A 27,800-nucleotide genomic window follows, 5' to 3' on the forward strand; every position below is an offset into this window, starting at 1 on the left:
GGCGGTTGCCGAGGCAAAGACTCGGGCATGGGAAGAGTTCGGTGAGGCCATGAAGAACGACTTTCAGACGGCCTCGAAAAGGTTCTGGACCACAATCCGGCGTCTGAGGAAGGGGAAGCAGTGCACTGTCAACACTGTGTATAGTGGTGATGGTGTGCTGCTGACCTCAACTCGGGATGTTGTGGATTGGTGGAAGGAATACTTCGAGGACCTCCTCAATCCCACCAACACGCCTTCCAGTGAGGAAGTAGGGCCTGGGGACCTGGAGATGGGCTCTCATATCTCTGGGGCTGAAGTTGCCGAGGTAGTCAAAACACTCCTCGGTGGCATGGCCCCGGGCGTGGATGAGATCCGCCCGGAGTTCCTTAAGGCTCTGGATGTTGTAGGGCTGTCATGGTTGACTCGACTCTGCAACATCGCGTGGACATCGGGGGCAGTGCCACTGGATTGGCAAACCGGGGTGGTAGTCCCTCTTTTTAAGAAGGGGGACCGGAGGGTGTGTTCCAACTATATGGGGATCACACTCCTCACCCTCCCTGGTAAGGTCTATTCAGGGGTACTGGAGAGGAGGATCCGCCGGACAGTCGAACCTCGGATTCAGGAGGAGCAATGTGGTTTTCGTCCTGGGCGTGGAACAGTGGACCAGCTCTACACCCTCAGCAGGTTCTTCGAGGGTGCATGGGAGTTTGCCCAACCAGTCCACATGTGTTTTGTGGACTTGGAGAAGGCATTCGACCGTGTCCCTCGGTGGGTCCTGTGGGGGGTTCTCCGAGAGTATGGGGTGTCGGGCCCGCTGATACGGGCCGTCCGCTCCCTGTACGATCAGTGCCAGAGTTTGGTCCGAATTGCTGGCAGTAAGTCAAACTCGTTTCCGGTGAGGGTTGGTCTCCGCCAGGGCTGCCCTTTGTCACCGATTCTGTTCATAATTTTTATGGACAGAATTTCTAGGTGCAGTCATGGTGTTGAGGGGATCCGGTTTGGTGACCTCAGGATCGGGTCTCTGCTTTTTGCGGATAATGTGGTCCTGTTGGCGTCATCGGCCCGTGACCTCCAACTATCACTGGATCAGTTCGCCGCCGCATGTGAAGTGGCTGGGATGAAAATCAGCACCTCCAAATCCGAGGCCATGGTTCTCAACCGGAAAAAGGTGGAGTGCCTTCTCCGGGTCAAGGAGGAGATCCTGCCCCAAGTGGAGGAGTTCAAGTACCTCGGGGTCTTGTTCACGAGTGAGGGAAGAATGGAGCGGGAGATCAACAGGCGGATCGGTGCAGCGTCCGCAGTAATGCGGACTCTGCACCGGTCCGTAGTGGTGAAGAGAGAGCTGAGCCGAAAGGCGAAGCTCTCGATTTACAGGTCGATCTTCGTTCCTACCCTCACCTATGGTCATGAGCTTTGGGTAATGACCGAAAGAACAAGATCACGGGTACAAGCGGCTGAAATGAGCTTCCTCCGTAGGGTGGAGCTCGGAGTAGAGTCGCTGCTCCTCCGCGTTGAGAGGAGCCAGATGAGGTGGCTTGGGCATCTAGTTAGGATGCCCCCTGGACGCCTCCCTGGTGAGGTGTTCAGGGCATGTCCCTCCGGTAGGAGACCCCCGGGAAGACCCAGGACACGTTGGAGAGACTATGTCTCTCGACTGGCCTGGGAACGCCTGGGGATCCCTCCAGATGAGCTGGAAGAAGTAGCTGGGGAGAGGGGAGTCTGGGCTTCTCTCCTTAGGCTGCTGCCCCCACGACCCGACCCCGGATAAGCGGTAGAGAATGGATGGATGGATGGATAAATTAATCTAACAACTTTTTTTGATAGTCAATTAATCATAAGGTGACCAGAATGAAAAAGATATTTGTACAATGGGAGGACCCATCAGCAGGTGTGTGACTACTTTGTGAATGACATGATTAAACATGTTTGATGCTGTAATGTTTTCAATAAGAGGACAATTGCAGACAACAGAGAATGTCTAGTCACCCTAGAAAACACCATGAGCATAATTGATTGGCCCAAAAGTTCGTTTAGTTGCCAGTCAGCAAACTGCTGGTACGGAGCAAGTGACTGTCAGAAACAGTGTTGTCACAGAAACATGTTTTGCCTGGTGATAATTATGGGACAAAAAGGTCAACAATGGAAAATGTTGGCACACATTTTGTGATGTCGACGAATCGTCTCTGCCTAAAGCTTTAGCCATACTGACCTGTATTGTGTGACCTTGGAGACTGCGAGTGCTGGGGGTTATGGTGATAATGCACTTGAGTAGAATGTTCATTAGAGCAAGTCTGAACCATGACTTTGGGTTGCCCTGGACCTTGCAGGATTGCCCCAGTCAGGCTGGAGACTGAGGATCTGGGCGATAGGAAAGGCCTTTCTGCTGCCCCAACACCAGCAATGGCTGGGTCAGTCTCCTGAATGATTCTTGCAAGGGAATCAGCCAATTGTGAATCCCCTCCTCGAGCCTCTACATCTGAAACAAATATTTGTGTTTGTATTCTTTGTTATTCATAACATGGATGAGACAAGAAAATCAGGACATAAAGCAGTGATACAATGAATGTAATTAAGTGTCAAATTATTAAACTGACAGGAATATATCAAGCATTATTGTCATTATAATTCCACTGTATTTTACACTAACAATCCACTAAAAACAACTGACCTAGCGGCGGCGAGTCAAGGCAAATGGTGGAGAAATTTGGTAATGGAAGTGATGAAGGAAGAGGATGTCGTTTGGCAGAGGAAGGAAGATTTGAGGAGTTCTCAACATTCCCTAATTCAGACTCGGCTCTTATCCCTGCTCCTCCCAAACTCAATCCATCCTTCTCATCAAGCTCAGTGAGACGCTTGTGTTCCTCCTGCCAGTCATCATCTGGAAAAAGATAATAAACTTATCTGACAAAGTTACCATTTTGGATAGACCATGGCATCAACAATGCGTTCAAATCAAATCAATCTTTATTTATATAGCGTCTTATACAATCAAAATTGTTTCAAGGTGCTTTCCAGGATCCCAGGGCCTAACCCCAGACAAGCAACAGTGGCAAGGAAAAACTCCCCTTTAACAGGAAGAAACCTTGAGCAGGACCAGGCTCATGTAGGGGGGCCCTCCTGCTGATGGCCGGCTGGGGGGGGGGGGGGGGGGGGAGAGAGGAGAGGAGAGGAGCACAGAAACACACACAAAAATACGCTATACAGCGGGTCAGCGGGGCCGGAGGTCATCATGCATTTGCGGAATGAGATGAACAAACAAAATAAAAACAGTCAAATGAATTAAACAAGCAGATCAACAGCAAACCTTTTAGCTGAGCTGTTTTATTTATTAATTATAATTATTGTAATTGCAGAGTTTTCTGAAGCCTTTTCCACAGTCATTGTGGTAATAACTGTCCAAGTAAAGTAATTAGAGATGTACAGATAAATTAAAACTGCACCATCTCTACCTTCTCTCCTAAAGATGATGTGTGTGCTCCAGTTCCTAAAATCTAAGACCAGTTATTTGGGTTTCTTGTGTGAAAATTATTTGCACTGCAACATCCTGTCAGTCTCCGAACCTCAGCACTATATATGCATTCCTTCTGAGATCAGTCTGGTAGTACAATGCGTACAATGTATGCACAGTGGGCTCTGCACAGAGCCCTGTGTACCACTTTTCTTGAGAATGATGGGGGAGATGTGGGGTCCAACCCTGAGTGAGGTTAGTCAGGGAGTTTTATAGGCAAACTGTATTAACTAAACGTTGTAGTAGTGTGGGCAAGAGGTATTTTAAGACTACTTTCTGTAAAATACTGAATAAATAGCACGTTTAAGCAGCTTTGGCAGCACTCGCAAATTCAATTTCAGTAGTGTATAAATAATTTTCTGGTCTCTTCAGAGATGAGATTGGTTCAAGTCAGAACTTGCTGGGCCATTCAAGGACATTTGCCGAGTTGTCCCTAAGCCACTCCCTTAGCATTGTCTTGGCTGTCTGCCTACACTGGATTCACACCGGATGGAAAAGCACCACAAAGCTCAGCACATTGAAAATCATGTGATCAAAATCATTGTGAACCCAGCGATCATTTCTTGTTGGAAGGTGAATCTTCAGTGCAGTCTGATGTCCTGAACACCCTAAATTAGGTTTTCAGTTAGTGTACTTTTTTCCATCCAGCATTCAGCTTTAATGTGTTTTGCACTGACAAAAGGTTTCCTTCTGGCCAGCTATGGAAATAACTAAAGTTAAAGTGCCTATCACTGTATTTTCTATTCATTCATTTTATCAGTCCTTCTGGAAATCAAGTGAATGTAAGATGGCAGAAATTGACAATGAACAAAAATCAATGGAGACCACATTTAACAAGGTAACATGAGAACCCTATAAGACAAGAACTGATATTAGAACTGTAGTATTGATTGTTTTTAGAGCCAGAGCCATCAAATTGCTGGAATGTAACCATAGTCACTTAATTTGCTATGTCAATGGTGTGGCTTGAAAGATATTGGAGTGCTTAATTTGTGGGATCTTTTTTTTAGGCATAATTTGATATTAGACACACAAATTTAAATTTTTTTTTTAGTTCCCAAGTGTTTTGTTTGGATAAAAACACTTACACACTATTTAAGAGGTAATTTTGGTGTGTTATTAGACTATGTTATGTGTGTCACATGTTAAATGGCCACCCAATGCATAACGACCAAACTATGTAGGCAGATTATAGAGCCGTTTTGTGGTTCAGTATCTTCAGGAAACTTTGAAATGTAGTTTGCAAATGTAACATAACTTGGAAAAGTATTATATAATGTCAATGTAAATAAGTAACAAATCAATGGTGATTTTCAGCAAAACTCACCAATAGCCCCAGCTCCAAAGGTGTCATCATTGTACTGATCAATTTCATCTTCATCCTCTACTGGTCCATCCTCCTCCTCCTCCAAAGTACAGTCTTCATCAATGAACTGAGACAACAGCAAAGGAAAATAAAGGACAAATTTCACTACATAAAATGGAAATAGGCAAGACAGTGAAATATTTGGTGCTTTATAATTCTACTGTGGAAAAAATAAATTTAAAAATCTGAATTAAGTATAAATTAAATATATAAATAATAAATCAAATAAATATATTTAAAAAAATAAAAAAATATTTTTAAAAAAATCTCTTCCTCGCCCCTACTGGGCGGTGCCTCCTTCCTTCGGACTCAGGTCCTCTACCAGAGGCCTGGGAGTCTGAGGGTTCTGTGCAGGATCTTAGCTGTTCCTAGGACTGCGCTCTTCTGGACAGAGATCTCTGATGTGGTTCCTGGTATCTGTTGGAGCCATCTACTTAGCTTGGGCGCTACTGCCCCTAGTGTTCCAATCACTACTGGGACCACTGTTGCCTTCATACCCCACATTCTCTCTATCTCCTCTTTCAGCCCTTGGTATTTCTCCAGCTTCTCATGTTCCTTCTTTCTGATGTTGCTATCACTTGGGATTGCTACATCTATCACCACCACTGTCTTCTGGTCCTGACCCACAATAATCAACAGTGGCAAGGAAAAACTCCACTTTAACAGGAAGAAACCTTGAGCAGGACCAGGCTCATATGGGAAGACCCTCCTACTGGTGGCCAGCTTGGCAGAGCAAGAGAAAAAGGGGGAGGACAGGTAGAAGAGAGAATAGACATAAATCATGCAAAATACATTAATTACAACTATCAGTGTAAGAGCTGAGCAGGCCAATGGGGTCAGAGGTCAGCAGTGCATAGCTATGAAGTCGGTAATACCTGTAGATGGATACAAAGAAAGGGAGAGGTAGGAGGATGGAGTGAAGCACAAAAACTACACAAGAACATGTGTTAATGCCATCGTCCAGTCAAGTCAAGGAGAGGAGAGAATCAGCAGGGTGTGTGCATGTTTACCGTATTTTCACGACTATAAGGCGCACCTAAAACACTGAGATTTTCTCAAAAATCGACAGTGCGGCTTATAATATGGTGCGCCTTATGTGTGGACTGAGTTCCAAAATCTGCTGTGCGCCTTTGGTGGGTGCACTAAACGCTCCGCCAATCGATTAGCGGCACACCTACGCGTAAGGATCCCCTAAAATGGCGCCGGTCAAGCGGGACGCGTATGAATGAGGCTTACTTTAAACTGTAGGCCATCGAATATGTGGCTGAAAATGGCAATCGAGCAATCTTAGTGTTTTCGCTTTATGAGGAGGAGGCATCTCTCCATACGCGCGAGGACAACTGTTGCGCAGCGGCTGCCAGCGGACTACCAGGAGAGGGTGGCCATCTTCCGCACCGACTGCCGCGACAAGATAACCGCACAAAGTGACCCACAAAGTGGAGAAAAAGGGACCAGCACGGTGGCGATACGCACAACGGGGCACGAGAAGTCGTCGTTCACCATGGTTCTCGGCTGCCACGGAAACGGACAGAGGATGACGGAACGCTGGATGATGGAAGGTGAACACTCCTTCACAAAGACTATGAGGCAGCGGCAGGCAGGTTATGCCACCATATGCGGGTGGATTGTAGACGCATGGGATATGATACCATCTTCATCTATTGTAAGAGCTTTCACCAAATCAATGCTGAACCAGAACCGGTCGGTGAGTCCGATTCAGATGATTAAGAAGAGGAATTCGGGATGTTGGACATTGAAATAGCTGTTTATTTCAGATACAGAAGATGAAAACTTTGATGGTTTTGTGGCGGAAGAATGAATATTTTGTTCAATAAATGTGTCGAACCTCACTGTTTTACTTCCTGTCATTTTTACTGTATGTTTCAGCATGCACCACATAATACGGTGCTCCTTATAATACGGTGTGCCTTATGTATGTTTTAAATACAGAAATAGCACCCATAACTGAGACTGCGTCTTTTAATACAGTGCGCCTTATGGTCGTGAAAATACGGTATATGTTTGTTTGTTTTTTGGGCGGGGGTGTTAGGGGTTTGTTTGTTTTTTTAAATGTCTTTGTGGCATTTATGTTTTCAGCTTGCCACTATATGATGCACAATAAAGTTGTTTGAAACCTGAATCATTCTCTGGCAACATCGTCTCAAACAAACATGTCAGTGCAATGAAACTTCCTCGGAGTAAATGAAACAGATAAAACCCAAGCTGTCTCTCTATGCAACAGGAGCACTTGTAAAACACTTTCAAAATGACAAAGATGTCAAGTATTGGATTGAAGAAATAAAACATTACGGCTTAACGTACAAATTACATAAAATGCCAGATATCGGTTGATCCAACATAGACAATCGGATAGGCAGAAAGCCTAAAATGAACTGGTCTTCATACCCCCTCTTGTAACTTTTCACTCTGGAATTCCCAAACCCCTTATGCTTTTCTGATGGGAGCAATCGTGCTTGTGTGAGGAGCACATTATGTTGCCTAAACAGGACGTGATGATTTACTCTGGCGTCACACCACGGCACCACCATCTTCTCAAAAAGCATGACTCGACATAAGTTGGGTTTTTTTTTGCTTGGTAAATTGAAGTAATAAATATGCAAACTGAAGATGGTAAAGATTCTTAGACTCCAGGGAAAATGTATCTATTAGGTTCAAAACATATCCTAGAACAGCCAATTCTGTCCTCTGCAACCAGACACCCTACATGAGCACCTGTTGTAATGTATTATATAATAATCTCACATTGTTTTGTGAAAGCCTGTTCACACTGTACTATAATTTTAATGACATGTGTAATAATTTCACAAATATGAAATGACTGCTCAAAGGTTAAACAACACTGGACCTGTATTCAATGTAGGATCACTTTATGAACATGTCCAAATCTAAATGAAGATTGCCCGATCTTGTGCAGTTCAGATCACCATTAAAGGAATTGAACATTTGGGTTTGACTCTAATGACAAAATAGACCATTAAGCTACTGCGTTGTTACAACCTTTCCCCATGCAGTTAACCTAATTGGCAGATTAAGAGAGTTGTGTTTGTTTGTTTTTAAATCTACTTTTGGCAAAATGTGATTAAAATATTGATTGAGGCAGGATACTGTTAATTGCAGTACTTATTTTACTTGCCCCTCAGGATCACAACAATGACCATGATTCTGTATGTCATGTATAAGAGCGTATTATGCTTGCTCATTAATAGCCTCGATCTGACTTGCCAGAGTTAAATGGTAAACACAAATTAAAGGCAGGACGATGGTTCCTTGTAACGCTAGGTCGTAGTAGCCTTCGTTAAGCACTGTGCTAATGATGACGTTGTGTATATTTTACTGTATAGGGGGAAACTGTAAATCGGACCAATGCTTTTTAGAAAAGGGTCAACACACAGTCGTGTTCGTATTTAAGACCCGAATGTGAGGCTGTAAACTCATCTTAAGGAAAGAGCATGTCCATCGCCACTAAGCTCATATCACAGGCAAGCTGGCCGCGTAACAGGCCGCCAATCGTTCTGTGAGTGTAGCATAAACACACTTTAAATTTTCTCTACGAACCAATCACGAACCGTGATTTACAAACAGCTTCTTTCGAACCATTCAGAATTGTTTCCAAAAACGGTGTCTGAAATGCGAGGCCTGCATACTCACCTGAAATCGAAACATTTCTCTTTATCCTTTCGGAAGAATAGGCGTTGATGACGACATACAAACGTCCCCCAGAACGTGCGCGGAAGTCCGTACCCTACCCGACACGCCTCATCCTCCTCGCAACTTGGCGATTTTTATTTTCGTAAAAGACCGGAAACCTCTTAAAAATTCACAAGGAGCCGTCATCCGTGTGAAACGATGGCATCATAGGATGGAATTAGCAATACAACCTCGAACAAAAGCCTTAACGGGGAAGAGATCCCGCCTTTGACAGAAGAGTGCCAGAGTTGGGTAGAAACAAAACAAAAAAAAAACAGTTTACACCAAGGCGCTACTGTGTATCAAACCATATCTAACTTTATCTTCGTTGGTGATGATAGTAATAAATGAACTTGCTAGTTTTAGTCAATAACTTATACTGATGGATATATTAATAAGCCAATGCTGCATCTATCAACTTGCAAGGAAAAGCTACAGCAGATAATTACGTAGCGCCTTAATCAGCCAATCAGATAACGGCTTCTCGTGAATATGTATGCGATTCCCGGATGTATACGAATAAATATTACCTCCCACTTGCGTCCGATTGTGACGCGTTCACTACAAGCGCCGCCATGTTAATGGTCACCCAACAATGCATTTGGTGGTAGACCGATTCTATTAAAATTTGGAGCAGTTCTATGCTAATACAGGTACATCTGATTTGCTAGATCTGCATCGTTCTTCTTTTCAAGAATGATGCTAATTTCAGAACTTAAAAAAAAGACCAGTTTTTTTTGTTCCATCCGATTTAAAGTATTTTTTAACACTAATTACCATCTACAGTTTTATGTTGAAATTAGATGTGCTTTCTTAAGTTATGGAAGCATCTGCTGCGTCTGCGATGATCCTTGAAAAAACAGGTTTAATTCTTAATGACGCCGAGACCTCCCACCCCAGACACTGCACGTCTTCTGGAAAGATCCTGAAACCCTCCCTCCACTATGTCCTGGACCTTTATTGGGAAGAGAAAACTCGTTTTGGCCACTTGTATCAGCAATCTTGTATTCTTGGTCATTGCCAAATTTTGTGGCCTTAGGTTTAAAACTGTTTTAAAAAGTTCAAGAATAAAAAAATATACATATAAATACAAAAAACAGATTAGGCTGTAAACAAATAGCCAGACATTCCAAGACATATGAAGTAAGAACCCAAGAAAAGAAGTGGCATCAAATATAACAACTTATTAAATAAATGTCATGGCAAACATTTAAAACTAAAGAATTGGTAAGGATTTTTTTTTTTTAAATCTTATTTTCTATATATTTCAGCAACTCAAATAAAAATCAAAATTCAGTTGAAAATAACAAAAATGATGAAGTGACTCTGGATGTTTTTACTTTGTCGCTAAGTTTACTTAATTGAGTAAATCTCACCTACATCCTGTTTAATTCATTACCTTCAGAGAAAACCCAAACATGTAATTTTTGGTTTAACAGTAAATTCCCATCTATGGAATTTCTAATTTATCGAATAAATATGTTTTTCTCTTTCAAAAAAATAAATAAAGGGGACATGTTTTTTTTAAAATAATAATCATTAAAAAGTTATGACTAGTACATTTATGCAGCTACAAAAAAAAAAAATTGGCTGAGTTATAGTAATCTCTTCCACCATTTTAGGTTTAGGGTTACCCCATGGAAAAAAGTATTTTTGAGCTCAATGGAAGCGCCTGACCGACGCCATCGTTGCAGTACTGCGGTATGACCAGCAGGGTTTTTGCTTCAAAATCAGAGGGGGAGGGGGTCAGTATACAGTACTCTTTATAGATCTATAGCGTACAGTACACAGTTCTATGCAAGCCTGTGTACACTGTATGCACGGGGATACTGAAACTGCCATTGTCTGTTCTTGCAATACTGAGTTGGTGAAGCACATTCCTTTGTAACCAATTGGCAACCGCCATCTGGAAACGTTTCCATCACGTCTCTGAAAAAAGAAAATACAGTACCCATAGTTCATTGTGAGTTGAATCTTTCCAACTATTTGCCTGTAGATATTTCAATAACCCATATAATTTATTATCTTCAGTGGACACAAAATAATTTACGAGGCAAACAATCAGAAATGCAAGAGAATAACAAGTGTGCGTTCCGAAACGTTACATGTTTTCGATGACTGATGTCGAGGGAGAATTTAGTCACCTAAACCGAGCGTGTCAGGACCCAAATCTCCGGTGTCATTGGTGAATGACCGAAGATGTCACACAGCAGATTCTTCGCTAGGCTGCTTTGTAAGTTGTATGATCTTTTAGCTATATGAAATGAATAGCCTTGGTGTATATAAATTAGGTAATGTTGTACACGACACACTGCCCGATCCCCCATCGTCTTACATTAGCTATGTAGACGTCTATAGTCTGTGGCTTCTAGTCGTTAGCTTAATGTTCGCCAGCGTAACACACTAGGTCAGTGATACCTTCACAGTTAGTTAGCCCTAATGTGCTTCTGACGTATCTTAAATTCGATGAAATTTTGCAGACTAACACAAATAATACTATTTGCTCGTTGCTTTTTCCCGTTAGTGCAAAGTACGATGACGCTTTCGTAGTTTACGACTAAACCAAAGTGTGCAGCTGAACTTTGTACAAATGATTGATAAGGGAGTTTTTCTTTAGTTTTGAGACGTGGCTAATGTTCAGGCCTTGAGGGTCAGTTGTTTTAAAGTTTTAAAAATAAAAGATCCTACAGCTTAACTTTGTTTTTAATGTGATTGCTTTGATGCCATATGTTTGATGTATTTTCCTATTCACAATTTGTTAAAGAGAATTATTTTAAACTATTATTTGGTTGTAGGAACAACTAAAACTTGTAGGTGTTTTAACTGGTCTCTATTTTCAAGGTGCCTTTGACTGCAGTATTTTACTTGTTCGAACTTACTCCTTTTATTGTTGATAACAGCCATTGTAAAAACCTAATTTATTGCACCCACAACTGCATTTCATTTTAAATTGGATAGGACAAAATATATATATATATATATATATATATATATATATCTTATATATATATATATAATATATATATATATATATATATATATATTATTAGTGGAGATTTAAATATGAGTTGCCAAATTGATTTCTGCATTTTTATCTTTTAACCCATATATAACATAATGTCATTTCAACCCCTAGAGTCTTTTCCCTGATATGTAGATCGGGATTTCCACTGGTCCTTTGCAGGAAAAAAAAAACACAGAGCCACACGCAGGATGAATAATTGGTTTGATAATTCTAAGGTCGATCTGTACACTTTCGTTTTTCAGCTTAAAATCATGAACAGCAGTCACATTTTTACACCCCTGCCATCGAAGTTCCTCTGATCATTTCCCCTGAGCTGATTGGCCCACTAAAGTAGTGGTCCCTGCACTGTGAAATAGTTACCGTCTGACCTTATGCCCTGAAACATGAGTCGGCACCTTTAGGGTGCACTCACATATGGTCCACTTGTTTTGTTCAATTTGAATGCAGAAAGGCCCTGTTACCCTGTTCCTCATTGCCTTACATTTACATAAACCTAAGTGAATGCCCCTGTTCCTCATTGCCTTACAGTTACATAAACCTAAGTGAATGCACAGTTGCCCCCAACACCTACATTTACACATCGATATACATCATTAAAACTTGTGTATATATACAGTATGTAGTTGCAGCAGCATATAACATTTTACTTCATCCTGTTGTGAATATGAACAGTCACCTGTGAGGATATGTATACCCCTAAAAGTGAATCTGTTGTTCAGTTCAGCAGAGTGGAGTGAGGCACTGTTATACTGGAACTCGAAAAAATCTCTGTATCAACAAGAACACAAAGGTCATCTGCCAAGGGTTCACAGGGAAGCAGGTTGGTACAGACATATATATATATTTGTTAAAAATTGCTTAAATCCAATTTGGTTCTGACACAAACACTTCTTCCTTAGTTGTTTCCTAAAAATTAATTGCTGTAAAAAAATGTTTTTGTCTCAGTCCATATTTCAGTCCATCAAAACATGTATTGAAAATATATCTTTTGTGTTTTTTTAACGAGAAAGAAAAAGCTCGTTTTCTGGCTAAAATCATGAAACAGAAAAACAGCATCAGTTTTTAATTGTAATACCATCCAAATAAGAGAAAATATAATAGATTTAGCCATCAGAAAGTTCCCCTTATCCCCTTAGTGATGGCATGCTTTTCTTTTCTGTTGTCTTTTTGTTTTAATAGGCATGCCAATTTTAAAATTTAATGTCCAGTGTTTGCCTTAAGGATTGGTAAATACATTAGAGGTCTGATAAAAATGCTGATGAAATTCTTGATCTACATTCTGTGGTCTAAATTGTCACATGAATCCCAAGACACCATTAAGGGTCCTTTTTTGTGAACATACGGTCTTTGCCACATGCAGTTATGCTTTCCTTAATGACCTGCATTTTAACCATTGCAACAGCTATAACACTCTAATGCATTGGCTAATTGATATTTTCATTACACATTGTACTCGCTTTAATGATTGTAAGGCCTTTTTAATGGTCAAAAAGCACCTGGAAACATATTATTCACTATTGGAGACTATTGGTTGCACATGAACATTTTCACTGGCTTGTCTTCTCACAGGGAACATTTCACAGCCAGCAGTCTCTGGACTATGGCTCTCAGCTAGTTGGAGGTGTTTCTCCAGGCAAAGGTGGGAAGACTCACCTTGGCCTGCCTGTCTTTAATTCAGTCAAAGAGGTGTGTCCAACTTCATACTCACCTTAACATCTGTTGGAAACTACCTATTGTCATTTTTTAAGTAACATATACCATTTTTCTCTTTTCAGGCAAAGGAGAGCACAGGGGCAGATGCCACTGTCATTTATGTACCCCCTCCATTCGCTGCAGCGGCCATCATCGAGGCTATTGATGCAGAGGTGCCTCTGGTGGTGTGCATCACCGAAGGAATACCCCAGCAGGACATGGTGAGGGTAAAACACAGGCTCTTGCGCCAGAGCACCACCCGGCTCATTGGCCCCAACTGCCCAGGAGTCATCAATGTAAGTAGAGACACTCCCAATATGTTTATTTGACACATTACAGTGCAATTAATTTTACTGCAGTGATTTTCATCCCATGACCCCGAAAGGGATAAAGCGGTCAAGAAGATGAGACAAACAATACAATCTGATTTTGTTGTTTAGTGAACAACTGAGGACAGAGTAAGCAGGCCAGACATCTGTCTGAATATTAACTTAAGTCCCTTTCAGACAAACTTAATGGAGCAGTGTTGTAAATATTAAAATCACTCTTTTCAACATCATGGTTGAAGTCTTTAATCTTTACTCAATTGAACGTTTTGCAGCCTGGAGAGTGCAAGATTGGGATCATGCCAGGCCACATTCATAAGAAAGGAAGAATTGGTGAGGCAACCCTAATTTGACTTTGAAAATGATTCGGTCGTGATTGCAGTGATTCTTTTTAATGCTGTGTATTTAAAGAGTTTGTGGTTACTGTGTTTTTATTCCATATTTAGTTGAGCTTTTGCATTTGTGAGCTTGATTAGCCTTGATTTGTGTTCACTGCAGGCCAGTAAACATTTACTGGAAAGGTTATGCTTCCATTATTCATAAAGGAAAATAAACAACTATTGTATCTGTGATCTCAAGTGTATGAATTTACAATAATGAAAATATGGCAGCTGTACCACTTTGTTAGAGAATTCTGCTGTGAAATTTATCATTTTTATTAATTTATCTTTTTAGGTATCGTTTCTCGATCAGGTACCCTCACATATGAAGCTGTGCACCAAACTACACAAGTGGGTCTGGGCCAGTCACTTTGCATTGGTAAGTTGCCCAGGGGTGCAATAACATCTATTATAGGTTGGGATAGTGGAAAAAATCAATACAGCATAATATATCAGTATTATGTATGGAAATATTGTATTGCTCTTTTATTTAATCATTTGCAAATGTAAATTTGACTGCCTGGCACTCTTAAATTGCTTGTTTAGCCCTCTAGATGGTGGTGTTTTTTCCCAAATCAGGTTGGCAAACATGACGTTGGTTTTAATTTTCCATTTAACATGTACTGTATATTTTAATATGAAATTGCAGATTGTATTCAATTTGATTTAAAATGAGCAATAATTTACTTTCACATAGACCACTTGTTAAAGGGCCTGCGCCACATTTTTTGCAAGTTGCATTGTATCTAAAACAGTTCCATTAGACGCATACATGATCAAATGAAGATACATTCATGTTCAACTATTCAGTAATTACAAATGTGCAATTGTCAACAACTGAAGGCTGTCCAGCTATGTTAAGTGGCACAATGGCATCACTGTAAACTGCTAAGCAGACCTTTTCCAGTTTAGCACTGTCCTCCAAGAGTTAGCAATACGTTACGGCACATTTGTATCTCCACTACAATTTGGATGAAAATTGTTTTGTATTATAACTTGAGAAAATATTAGACTTGACCAAAATCACTAGCAAGCATGTCAGTAAGTAGAAGTTGCTGCAATTCACTTCACTGACTGACTGACTGACTGACTGACTGACTGACTGAGAACCTGTGAGGGTGAAGTTTTGATCACCCGCGCTGTTCGTTCACTAGACTCAGATCAACCACGCAAACAACAGGAGTTCCTTGCAAGGGAGAGCTGAGCAGCAGTTCAAGCTTCCTCTCTCAACTCCGCTCTTCTGCTGCTCACTCACCTCTTTTATTTGGTGCATACAAGATTTATGTCCATCAGGACCTCACGATTCCTTGTTTCCTATCTACTTTTCCCATCTTTACGACTTCCTCGTCTTCTCGAACATGGTACCTCCAAGTGCTGGTTATATAACAGCTCCAACACTTGATTTAAACATTTCCCGTATTTTCACAACCATAAGGCGCGCCGTATTATAGGGCGCACCTTCAATTAACAGCCTATTTTAGAAATATTTTCATACACAGGGCGCACCGTGTTATAAGGCGCATAGCATAGAAACTGCGTAGTGCCTGTGGTTTCCTGACGCGTTCACTAGATCGAGCTGCGCTAAAAGGAATGTCAATAAAACAGCCAGATAAGTCAGTCAAACTTTATTAATAGAATACAAACCGTCGTTCTCACAACTCTATTCACTCCCAAAACGAATAAACAGCTGTTTTATTATTTTTCCCGAGTGACGTAGTGTTTTCGCGTAACACAGTTCGTTTAATAACAGCGAGTTATAACAGGCAGTGCAACATTTTTATCACAAGTGGATAGTGGAGTTTAATAAATCTTCGATTTAGTGCAACATTTTTATCACGTAGTACCGTTGCGGTAAATCAAACGTTAGTGCAAACAATATACGGTAAATCGAACTCTCGAAGTAGTGCAAAGCGATAGCAATAGCAATATAACAATAGCAATATAACAACGTTGTTCAAACGGTAATGTCCATATTCACAGTATGACCAGCCTTGTTAAGTTGTAAACACACAAAAGAAACACGTAAAGATCACTTTATCAGTTCATTCCTCATCCAGGAATCCCTCGAATTCTTCTTCTTCGGTGTCCAAATTGAACAGTTGTGCGAATACGGCGTCCAACATGGCCGGCTCCGTCTCGTCAAAGTCGTCATCAGGGTCGGTGTCGCTGGTGTTGTCCGGCATTTCAGTGACAATCCCTGCCTTCCCGAAAGCTCGGACCACAGTCGAGACTGATATATCAGCCCAGGCATTTACGATCCACTGGCAGATAGTGACGTATGACGCTCGGCGCCGTCTCCCCGTCTTGATGAACATGTGTTCGCCGTTCGTCATCCACCGCTCCCACGCAGTTCGCAGTCTAGTTTTGAATGCCCCGTTGACACCAATATCTAGCAGCTGGAGTTCCTTTGTTAATCCACTTCTTGCTTTGTTTCCTCGGAAGCTCCGTTGAGTCTTCTTTACCTGGCGCAGGTCGTCTTGTTGCTTCCTCCACTTCCGCACCATTGATTCGTTCACGTTAAATTCTCTTGCCGCTGCTCTATTTCCGTGTTCAACTTTGATTTTTCATATATCAAACACAACATGAAAAGATTTAAGTGCAGGGTGGAAAAAGTATAACTCCTAGGCTAATGATTTCTCCAAAAGCTAATTGGAGCCAGGAGTCGGCCAAACAGGAGTCCGATCAATGTGAGGAGATCAGAGGTGTTGGTAAAAGCTGATGTGCCCTATAAAAAGCATACACCAGTTTTGAGATTGTTGCTCTCAAGAAGCAGCAGCTGATGTGAAATGTGCCTCACAGAAGACCTACGTTCACAAATTGTTGACTTGCAGTTCGTGCATCAACGATAAGAGAGATTGTCTAAAAATGGAGAAAGTCTAGTACCATTGCTACTCTCTTTAGGCACGATCATCCTGTAAAGATGACTGCAAGACCACAGCACCTAGTGCTCAATGAGGTGAAGAAGAATCCACCTAGTGCCACCTAAAGACTTGCAGATCGCTCTGGTACTTGCTAACAGTTTTGTTGAGGAATCTACAAAAACAAGAAATAGAGTTGATGGGATAACTCCACGTAAAACACACTGCTGTCCAAAAAAACATTGTTGCAAAAGATCACCTGGATGTTCCTCAGCAATACTGTAAAGAAATATTCTGTAAAGAACACATCAAACATAAAAACCTCATCATAACTGTAAAATATGGTGGGCTGGGCATTGTTGTATGGGGCCACTTTGATGCCTTAGTATGAATTCACTTAAACTTTAAACTTAGCATGGATTCCTGTCATCGATGGAAATATGAAGTCTCAAGTTTATCACGACCCTTTGCAGGAAAATTGAAGACCAAGTGAAGCTCAACAGAGGATAGGTGAAGCAACAGGACAGACCCAAAGCAAAGAAGTAAATCAACAACAGGATGGATCCAGCCAGGGTCTTGACCTCAAACTCAAATTGAGATGCTGTGGCCTGACATTAAAGGAGCCATTCACACCAAGAATATATCCCAAGAATATTGCTGAACTGAAATAGTTTTGCAAAGAGAAATGGTTTAAAACTCCTCCTTGACCTTGGTACAAGACTGACCTGTAACTGCAGGGAACATTTGTTTGAGATTATTGCTGCCAAGGAAGGTCAAACACTTATTGAATGTTTCACATACTTTTTCTACCTTGCATGTGAGTGCATTGCCATTTTTATTTCTTCTGCTCAATAGACCATTGTTAGGCTGGGAAGAAAAATTCAGATAGAAAGTGAATTAGTTAGGACTGCACAAAACAACAGTTTGATTTCTAAGAACAAAAGAGCACATCAGTGAGCTGGATGTCTACGCAAGACAACAGTGGAGAATGATCACAGGATCCTTCCCAGGGTGAACAACATTTTGAGGAAGTAGGTGTTTCAGCATCTAAACTCACCATGAAGACTTCATGAGACATGGTTAGGGCTAGGCCATCCCAGTTCTCAGACAGCATTCTTTGGAGTGATAAATTAACCAAAACCTAGTGACCCAAAACTTCCTGTGAAAATCAATGAGGAGTTTTTAAAGCAAAGAAGTGAAGTATTTACTTCTATACTTACTATACTAGGTTTGCTACTGGCTGCAGATATAAAAAATAGATTTCATTGTCCATTTTACGTTGCATACGGCTCATATTCACTTGAAAGTTGCTTCGGTTAAAAAGAGATTAATATTAATAATGGCTGGAAGCAAATCAAGTGAAAATTAATGTTCCCTCATCAGGAAATTAGGCGGTGCAGAATAATTTCTATGAAAACTATATAACATTGGGACCATCAGCCATTGTCAAGCTTAAAACTGCTTACACTGAGCAATTTAAGCCTTAACTAAAAAATCTACCTTTTTATGTCTGTGTTTTGTATTAGGTATTGGAGGAGATCCTTTTAATGGCACAAACTTCATAGATTGTCTGGAGGTGTTTCTGCAGGATTCAAAGACTGAAGGCATCATCCTCATTGGAGAAATTGGAGGCAGTGCTGAGGAGAATGCAGCGGAGTATCTGAAAGAACACAACTCTGTAAGGAAAAATAATAGCATTTTACTCCATCATTTTATTTACACTGGTTACATTTTACTTACACATTTACACCAGTGGCCAAAATTACTAAGGGACATGACATAGATAGATGCCGTAATCAAGAATAAAGAAGACTTTATTGTTCCCAAACTGGGAAATTGGCAATATCGTCCTCTGAACTATTGCTAAAACTGCTTACAACAGAAGTAATATACTGGACTACTGAAAATGGTGGACTGGCCCACTCACGGTGCAGACCTCTACCTTATTTAGCAAATTTGAGCCAAAGTTGGAAAATAAACCGAACAATCTCTTTTGCATTAAAAAGAAGGTCTTTGGCTTGAGTTGCTGAGGACATGAGATAACTCTGAAGTCTTACCTACATGTTGATGTTCTTAGAAAATATATTGACACTCTACCAGGGAGATGTGCTGCTGTAATTTCTGCTGCTGTAAAAAGTTGGACATGACAAATATTAAACCTGAAAATGGCAAAATTGCCTATTCTTAAGTTATATTCTTATATCTTTATCTTTACATTCTCTTCTTAGTGATAGATGATACATTTGGTCAAGTAGTAAGAAGAATCGGAAATTAATGTCGTTACAACTGACGATAGGGCTGCAGAAATGTAAAATATACGATATGGAAAGACATTTGACTTGATCTTGTGTGTTTTTTTCCCTGAAAAGATCCAATATATCAATTTAGTCCTTAAAATAATATCTTGGTCATATAGTGGTAATTTTCATCAGCAATAAATGGCAGAAAATGTGTTTGCAGGAAGGACTTAATTTATTGGATTCAAAACCTAGTAGTTTTAATGGTGTAGTAATTGTGTCATTACTTGTTTTGATTGAGGAGACTTGTAGTTAAGGATTACCTTAACTACAAGACCAAGATCAAACATATTAATGTTTGATCAAAGGAGGACAACAATCAGTGATTATATTAGAATCTAGGTAGGGAGCGATTAAATGTATTTTGTTTGAAGTTTAGTCCAAGCTGCTTTGTTCACTGCCTGGGATAAACCAGGTCTTAAATATACCTGCTTATAGTATGTAATAATTATAAAAATGCCACAACTGGGTCTGCTCTCTCCAACATTTTGATAATGAATGTATTTTGATGTCTATCCTTGATTGATGTATGTCGAGTGAGCCTTCTTGAAATTAATCTTTAACTTGCATAGTGCATGCGAGCATTCCTCATATGATTACGTTTTTAATTATGAAATATGAGTATGTGCTCACCTGCTGAAAATCAATGGCTGCCTGTAGCTGCTTGCAGTGTTATTCTTAAATATCAAATTTTAGCTCTTTCACACTGAAATTGATCCAAACCAGAGGTGTCAAACTCAAATACCCTGTGGGCCAAAATTCAAAACTGGGGCCAACAAAGTCACGGGCCAACATTGATATTTATTGAAAAAAATCTTCCTCTAGCTATAACACGGAACCTTTTGGTATGGACCCAAACTAGTTTTGCTCAACAACTGAACATGGAACAAGCAAAGCTTAACACAATACAATATATAATTTATTATTGCACACATGCAAAATCGAAATTCAAATAAAAAAAACATCACTGGCATTCATTTCTTCTCTTTTAAATTTCAACAGTAATCTTTTGCCATTGTAAGTTAATGTAATGTAAATGTAATGACTTTTCATCTCTTCTTTCTGGCACCTTTCAGTCATTTCCAGGTGTTTGTGCTTGTCTTGGTGTTGTGTTTTATATTGTCATCTGTTGTTGTTCGCCTTGTAATGCACATTGGCTCCACATACAAAACAGACAGGTCAGTCTTTTACATATCTAAACAGATATTCTGCCTCCTTCCTGTTCAGAAAGGTCTTATTTTCTGCCTTTCTATTTAGTTTTTTAGAGGGTAGTGCCGTGCCAGAATTATCATTAGCATATAAGGTCACTATGACTACTTCCTCTTTCTTGGTGGTTGGCAAGCCACATATTGATGAATTACCACCATCAACTGATGTGTAGTGTGGATTTTCACACCAAAACTCTAGCAGAGCATTCTGCATTTGTAGTATTGGCAAATGCGCTTTAAGCGATAATACCAGCGTGCCAGCTATAATAGTCAATTGGTATGGCTTCACGGGCCAATAATAATTACATTACGGGCCAAATTTGGCCCACGGCCAGAGTTTGACACCTCTCAATCAATCAATCAATCAATCTTTATTAATATAGCGTCTGTTACAATCAAAATTGTTTCTAGGCACTTTACAGAACCCCAAGGCCTGACTCCGTCAAGCAACAGTGACAAGGAAAACCTCCCCAGGAGGGGGAGAACAGGAAGAAACCTTGAGCAGGACCAGGCTCATATAGGGCGACCCTCCTGCTGATGGCCCTGAGCCTAAACCAGCCCATTCAATTAAATAGCTCAGTTGACTCTTTTTTTAAGGATGCAGGCTTAGATTGACATTGCAACTTAGACATGCTTGCTACTGTTGGTGTTTTGAAATAAGAGAACAACTGAGTGTCTCATTTCTAATAACTGACAAAGGTGCAAAAATTGTTTGTTCTAATGCATTACTTCTTTGTCTTTTGCTTTGCTGTTTGCTGACCTTTTGCTGGCTCTACTTGTGTGCTCACCTGGACCTGACCTTTGGTTTCTGCTTTTTTCATTTCTAATTAACTTTTTGCAAACCTTTATGTCTAGGGTCCTAATGGAAAACCGGTGGTGTCCTTCATCGCTGGCTTAACTGCTCCCCCTGGCCGCAGAATGGGCCATGCTGGTGCCATCATTGCTGGTGGGAAGGGTGGGGCCAAAGAGAAGATCTCAGCCCTCCAGTCAGCTGGAGTTGTAGTCAGTATGTCCCCTGCCCAGCTGGGCAGCACTATTTTCAAGGTTAGTTCTTTGTAAAGTATTACATCAGAATTCAGAGTAACACTAAAAGAAACTTTTGCCACAATTGTTGATCTCGTTTCCCTTTATTTACAGGGTATATATACTTAAAAATCAACATATCAATACACATTGAAAATACACATTTAAATATCCTTTACAGCTGGGGTCCCTATACAGTATTTGCTGCACTGGCATGGATAGAATGTACCAGTGGACCCACATTATAAATGACAAGAAGATTTAAGATCACAAATCTTAACTAATGGAGGAAAAGACCAAACACATTAAATGTATGCACAGATGCTGCCCATGTTTGTTACATTAGAAAATTAGTTGCTTCATTCAGTAACAACAATGTGTCAGAACACTCCATCAAAACGTGCTGGCATATGTGTGTTTTCAGAGTGAGAGAAAATGTCTTTTACAAACACATTTATAGTCGCTTTACGAAAGAGGTTATTTTTTGTTTTTTTGAAAAGGATTTATTTATTTGGTAAAGTTATCAAAGTTTACTTTTGTGTTTGTCTGACTGAATTTTTGATGAGTATCTTAAAGACAATTGAGTTTTTTTCTAACATTCTCTTTGTTTCCCAGTGAAATAAATAACAAAACATAATGCAATCACAAAGATAAACAATACAGTTGCTATCATAGATATCAGTTTCTGGCCTATCTCTTATTTCAAAAATTGGTATCTGTATTGGCCCACATTTTCAAAATCCTTGCATCTTTCCAAACATCTTGTGATCAAGAGACCAAAGCAAATGTTTCTATTTCACAGAATAAACACAAAGGTCATATATTCACTATACAATGAATAAACAACCTATTTAAAGGAGACACCAAACTAATTAACATGTTTAGTAAAGAAATGCAGTTACCATTTGAGTTTCTTAATGAAATATCTTCTGGAACTACTTTAAAGGAAGACTTGACTGAGCATAACTGACTACCATATTTTCCGGACTATAAGCTGCTACTTTTTTCCTACACTTTAAACACTGCGGCTTATTCTACGGTGCGGTTTATTTATTATTATTTATTTATTTATTTTATTGATGTATTTAATCACTGTTTTAATTACTGTTTGCACCTGCACACCATAAACCAGGTTATGTGTGTGATTGAAGACCTCCCTTCGTTGATGTGTCTTCGGTTCAGTGTTTAATAGAGTGGCTCTTTCTGCAGTCGAACTGCAGAATAAGCTTGCAGAAGTCTGCGTCTGAGTTCTTCAGCGTCCTATGTTTCAATGCGGCTTATAGACAGGTGTGGCTTGTATAAGTACAAAATTGATTTTCTTTCTAAAATTAGATTATGCGGTTTATATACAGGTGCGGCTTATAGTCCAGACAATACGGTATTTGTCCTTATCACATAATTAAAATGACCAGTGCACAATTTCAATCTTGAATTCTTGTTTACCTACATCTGAATCAATGTAAAGAGAGTTGTACCATGGCATTAAATGAATGAAGATTCCTATTCAATGACAGTTCTGTCCCTGTAGTTGTCTTGAAGGTCATTATAATTTAAAGTTTTTGTGATTTATTTGCACCTTCACCCCACCCAATAATAGACCCCTGCCATGGATTTTTTTGCTGCGGGGGGAGTTGTAATTCAACTCTATGCAGTTTCCAGATTTACTAAAAGAGCTGAAAAGTAACTTTTAATGAGGTTAAAAGGGAAGAGGTTAAAGAAAGAAATGAATAAACATTGACAGCACAAACACTGACTGTCTCACACAAGTGAGTGTCACTGTAACTTTAGTTTATGTTGGGGATAACACTTTTGGCAAGATAAAAATAGAATTGCATCCTGCCATCATTTATCATTTCAGACTTTGATTAGCAATACTGACACAGCTAATACTGACAAAGTTAATAAAGATTCAAACATGCACCGGGTTTAATGCATAATTATTCTATGTAATAATGAAAAAAACTAATTTGCTTGCAGAAGCAAATATCTGTTATAAATTCTAATGTGCTGTTTGAGGCGGCTCATGCACACATTTTGAACCTGAGTCCTGGTCCCCAGTGTCCTGAAGTCTTCACGTGTGTCTGGAAATGTGTCTCGCTTTTCTTTTCACATTCTTCACACACCCATTAAGCATGCAATTGTGCTCACTGTAGCTATTCCAAACTGTGGGGGAAAAAAACATTACACATGAAAGCTGAGTGAGTTGAGAGGCAACATGTGCATTTTGATTAAGTTCATGCCTTCGTTTTATGGTTTTCGTTAGCTGTATTTGCACCATTGCCCATTTTTTTAATGTTTAAACGCTAAATTCAAAGACCATATCCAAAGGGTGCCCCATCTTGTCTCATATCTTTGGCGTTATTTCGGTCTCTTGAGAGCTGCTGTCCATGTTTCCTCCTGAAGGGGGCAGCAAAGCGTCATGCATCCGCAGTCACAGAGTACCGGTAACAGTGCTATGTGTGTTCGTCTAATGGTATTTGAATTGTTATTTTTGCATCTAGACTTAGATAAAACAGCATCAGCATTGTCATCCTACATTTTGCAATATGAACTTGTTTTATATATGTTAAAAGCTATCTTTTTTAAATGAGGATGCATTTAATGCTCATTTGTAGTCTTTTGGTTGTGCTAGGAAACACCCCAGCTACAAAATAAACCACAAATTCATATGTAGAACTAAACTTTCAGGCAGTCAATCAAAAAAAACTGTTTTCAAGCTTATAATCAGAAATTGGTGTCGTGGACAGTATCACACAGTTTTGAACTCTCAAGGAACCTCTCCAGGAAAACCAACTGGTTTTCTCCACTTATACAGCAGCAGCTCTGATACACAGGATCAACACAGAACACTGCTAATTCTACATGAATAAATTATTTTATTTGACCTGTGGCTTGTTCATTTGCACCTTCTTCTCTCTTGTCAATCTGCAGGAGTTTGAGAAGAGGAAGATGTTGTAAACTGGCACCCAGTCTCTTGCCTCTCCTTTGTCCTGAAATTGAAATCAGCCGCCAAATTCTGGAGGTGGATAAACCCTACAGTGTCTGTAAAGTTAGATTATGTCATCCCTGGAACACACATCCACTGTTTATATTGTTATTTCTGCCATGAACATGTAACTTGCACATACAGAATAAAAGACTAAATCACAATATGCCAATGATTTCTCCTACTGCAATGCGTTTCTACGGTTAAACTCACTGAGAATCACGCTTGATTCTGTTGCCCCCCTGAAAAAGAAAATAGTAAATCAGAGGAGGTGTGCCCCCTGGTATAATTCACATATCAGGACCCTCAAGCAGAAAGTGCGAAGACTGGAAAGGAAGTGGCATTCTTGTAAAATAGACAGCTACCATGTAGCCTGGAAAGACTGTATTAGTTTACAAAAAGGCCCTTCGCAAAGCTAAAACAGCTTATTTTTCTTCTTTGATTGAGGAAAATAAGAGCAACCCCAGGTTTCTTTTCAGCACTGTGGCCAAATTAACTAAGAGTCACAGTGTTTTAGATCCACGTATCCCTTCTTCCCTGAGTGGTGAAGACTTCATGAGCTTCTTCACTGATAAAGTTCTAGCTATCAGAGAGAAAGCTAACCAGGCCATCCCAACAACTGGACCATCACCAGATGTGCCAACTGTGGGAACATACAGGTTCTCCAAAGAGCCCTTAAACTCCTTCAGCCCTATATATTTTTCTGAGGCGTCGTCGCTAATTCAGAAATCCAAGACCACCACGTGTCTTTTAGATCCCATCCCAACACACCGGTTGAAGGATGTTCTACCACTGATAGGCAGTTCTATCCTGGACCAGATCAATGGTTCTTTAGTGTCAGGTTATGTACCCCGGTCCTACAAGGTGGCAGTGATTAAGCCGTTGCTTAAAAAACCATCACTGGATCCCGATGTCTTAGCAAATTATAGGCCAATATCCAACCTTCCTTTTATCTCTAAAGTTCTAGAGAAGGTGGTGGTGACTCAGTTACTGGAGCACATGCAGAGGAACAGCCTGTTTGAGATGTTTCAGTCAGGCTTTAGAGCTCACCACAGCACAGAAACAGCTTCTTAAAAGTCACTAATGATCTTCTCATAGCTTCCGATCATGGACTGGTCTCTATGCTGGTTCTGCTGGACCTCAGTGCTGCTTTTGATACAGTTGATCACAGCATCCTGTTACATAGACTGGAACATGTGATTGGGATTAAAGGGACAGCACTAGACTGGTTTAGATCATACTTATCTGATAGATACCAGTTTGCTTATGTCCATGGTGTTCCCTCCTCATACAGTAGGGTTAGCCATGGAGTTCCTCAAGGTTCTGTACTCGGACCAATCCTCTTCACATTGTACATGCTTCCCTTAGGGAACATTATTCGGCAGCATGGGATACATTTTCATTGTTATGCTGATGACACTCAGCTCTATTTATCCATGAAACCCGAGGAGACAGAGAAGTTAGTGAAGCTCCAGACCTGTCTTAAAGACATAAAGTCCTGGATGTCTTCAAATTTCCTCCTCCTTAACCCAGGAAAAACTGAGGTCATGGTGTTTGGTCCTGAACCTCTCTGGGATAGATTAGATCACATGATCACTCTAGATGGTATCTCATTAACATCTAGTCTCTCTGTGAGGAATCTAGGAGTAACCTTTGATCAAAATCTCTCCTTCAACTCACACATTAAATTAGTCTCTAGAAGTGCCTTTTTTCACTTGAGGAACATCACAAAGATCAGGAAGCTGCTGACGCGGCATGATGCTGAAAAGTTAGTCCATGCATTTGCTACTTCCAGGCTGGACTACTGTAACTCTTTATTATCAGGGTGTCCAAACAACTCTTTAAGAAGCCTCCAGTTGATCCAAAATGCTGCAGCCAGAGTTCTGACAGGTATTGACAAAAGAGATCACATTACTCCTGCACTGGCGTCGCTTCATTGGCCGCCCGTTAAATTTAGAATAATTTTTAAAACCCTTCTTTTGACCTACAAGGTCCTCAGAGGCCTAGCTCCATCCTACCTGGAGGAGCTAGTGATACCTTATCAGCCCAATAGACCGCTCCGCTCTCAGAATGCTGGTCTACTTGTGGTTCCCAGAGTTTCTAGGAGTAGAATGGGGGGCCGAGCATTTAGCTACCAGGCGCCCCTGCTATGGAACCAGCTCCCTGTCCAGGTACGGGAGGCTGACTCCATCGCTACTTTTAAGATCAGACTCAAAACCTACCTCTTTGAAAAAGCTTATTGTTACTAATTCAGTAGTTCCAGTTACTATCATAGACAGACAAATTATCATACTTAGGGGGTCGTCTAATCGTTAGGTCACATCTTAGTTATGCTGTTATAGGCCAAGGCTGCCGGGGTCCGGAAACATGATCACCTGACAGGCCTCTGTCACTCCACTGGGTCATGGTTTCCTCTCCTCTCCTCTCCTTTCCTCTCCTCATCAAGCAGACTAGTTCTTGTGTAGTTTTTCTGCTTCTGCCCCCCCCCCCCCCCCCTATTTATTTACAGGTATCGCCGCCCTCGGAGCTGCATAATGACCTCCGGCCCCGCTGAAGTGATTGTATATCATATTTTTTGTGTGTGTTTCTGTGCTCAGTGCCTCTCCTCTCCTCTCCTCTCCTCTCCTCTCCTATCCTATCCTATCCTATCTTCTACCTGTCCTCCCCCTTCTCCTCTCTCTTTACCCAGCCGGCCATCAGCAGGAGGGTCCCCCTACATGAGCCTGGTCCTGCTCAAGGTTTCTTCCTGTTAAAGGGGAGTTTTTCCTTGCCACTGTTGCTTGTCTGGGGTCAGGCCCTGGGATTCTGGAAAGCACCTTGAAACAATTTTGATTGTATAAGACACTATATAAATAAAGATTGATTTGATTTTGATTTGATATGAATTATTTCTCCCTATTGTTATCGAGTAACTAGAATTTCACGAGTATTCAATTTTAATAAAGTGATTCCAACACACACCGTGCCCAGTGCACCAACAAACTCTATTGAGAAGACAGGAAGTGATGTAATATGTTCCCCAACGGAAGTTCCTGTTGCTACGAGCACTATGTTTATTGTGCAGTCTGACAGAAGCCAGCAGGAAAGATCTGCAATATCGCTCCTTCATACAGCGAGGTTGGAGCAGCCGCTCACTGAAAGAGGTGTCCAGTGCTGTCAGAGTGTCCTGTAGGGGGTGGGACGTGTTGTTCAACATGGATGACAGCTTAGTCATCATCCTCCCATTTCCCATCACCTCGACTGAGTCCAGGGGGCATCCCAGGACAGAGCTGGCCCTCCTCACCAGTCTGTCCATCCTCCTCCTGTCCTCGTCCATGATGCTGCTGGACCAGCAGACTATTTATTTATGCCATTTTCAATGGACAGAGATACCACAAGGAGATTCTAAGGCCCATTGTTGTGCTATTTGTCCATGATCATTACCTCATGTTACAGCAAGATAAT

The 27,800-nt window shown here is 40.7% G+C and overlaps 2 protein-coding genes across 5 annotated transcripts in view; one reads left to right on the plus strand and one right to left on the minus strand.

Moving 5' to 3' along the window:
* The window catches only part of patl1 (PAT1 homolog 1, processing body mRNA decay factor), a 33,140-nt gene extending 24,154 nt beyond the window's left edge, over nucleotides 1-8,986 (minus strand). For 2 of the 4 annotated variants that reach the window (XM_057035900.1, XM_057035901.1), the window contains exons 1-4: nucleotides 8,523-8,976; nucleotides 4,815-4,920; nucleotides 2,648-2,857; nucleotides 2,189-2,455 (exon numbers count right to left, since the gene is read on the minus strand). In XM_057035900.1, the coding sequence (XP_056891880.1) occupies nucleotides 2,189-2,455; nucleotides 2,648-2,857; nucleotides 4,815-4,920; nucleotides 8,523-8,537 (598 nt within the window). In that variant the 5' untranslated portion in view covers nucleotides 8,538-8,976. Of the gene's footprint in view, nucleotides 1-2,188; nucleotides 2,456-2,647; nucleotides 2,858-4,814; nucleotides 4,921-8,522 lie in introns of all 4 variants that reach the window. The other 2 variants (XM_057035902.1, XM_057035903.1) reach the window with 2 other exon arrangements.
* Nucleotides 8,987-10,621: 1,635 nt separating this feature from the next.
* suclg1 (succinate-CoA ligase GDP/ADP-forming subunit alph) lies at nucleotides 10,622-24,520 on the plus strand. The gene is made up of 9 exons (XM_057036121.1): nucleotides 10,622-10,794; nucleotides 12,306-12,406; nucleotides 13,156-13,272; nucleotides 13,362-13,574; nucleotides 13,880-13,937; nucleotides 14,280-14,363; nucleotides 18,369-18,520; nucleotides 21,203-21,391; nucleotides 24,302-24,520. The coding sequence occupies exons 1-9, from the start codon at nucleotides 10,761-10,763 to the stop codon at nucleotides 24,326-24,328; spliced, it is 975 nt and encodes a 324-aa protein (XP_056892101.1). The 5' UTR covers nucleotides 10,622-10,760; the 3' UTR covers nucleotides 24,329-24,520.
* The last annotated feature ends 3,280 nt before the right edge of the window (nucleotides 24,521-27,800 follow it).

This window comes from Takifugu flavidus, chromosome 6 (assembly GCF_003711565.1).
Source record: "Takifugu flavidus isolate HTHZ2018 chromosome 6, ASM371156v2, whole genome shotgun sequence".
Taxonomy (NCBI): Eukaryota; Metazoa; Chordata; class Actinopteri; order Tetraodontiformes; family Tetraodontidae; genus Takifugu; species Takifugu flavidus.

Coding starts and splice junctions, on each gene's coding strand:
- suclg1 (XM_057036121.1), top strand. CDS start 10,761: ATGTCACACAGCAGATTCTTCGCTAGGCTGCTTT. Junction 12,407..13,155: donor AAGGGTTCACAGGGAAGCAG/GTTGGTACAGAC, acceptor GTCTTCTCACAG/GGAACATTTCACAGCCAGCA. Junction 13,273..13,361: donor TCTTTAATTCAGTCAAAGAG/GTGTGTCCAACT, acceptor TTCTCTTTTCAG/GCAAAGGAGAGCACAGGGGC.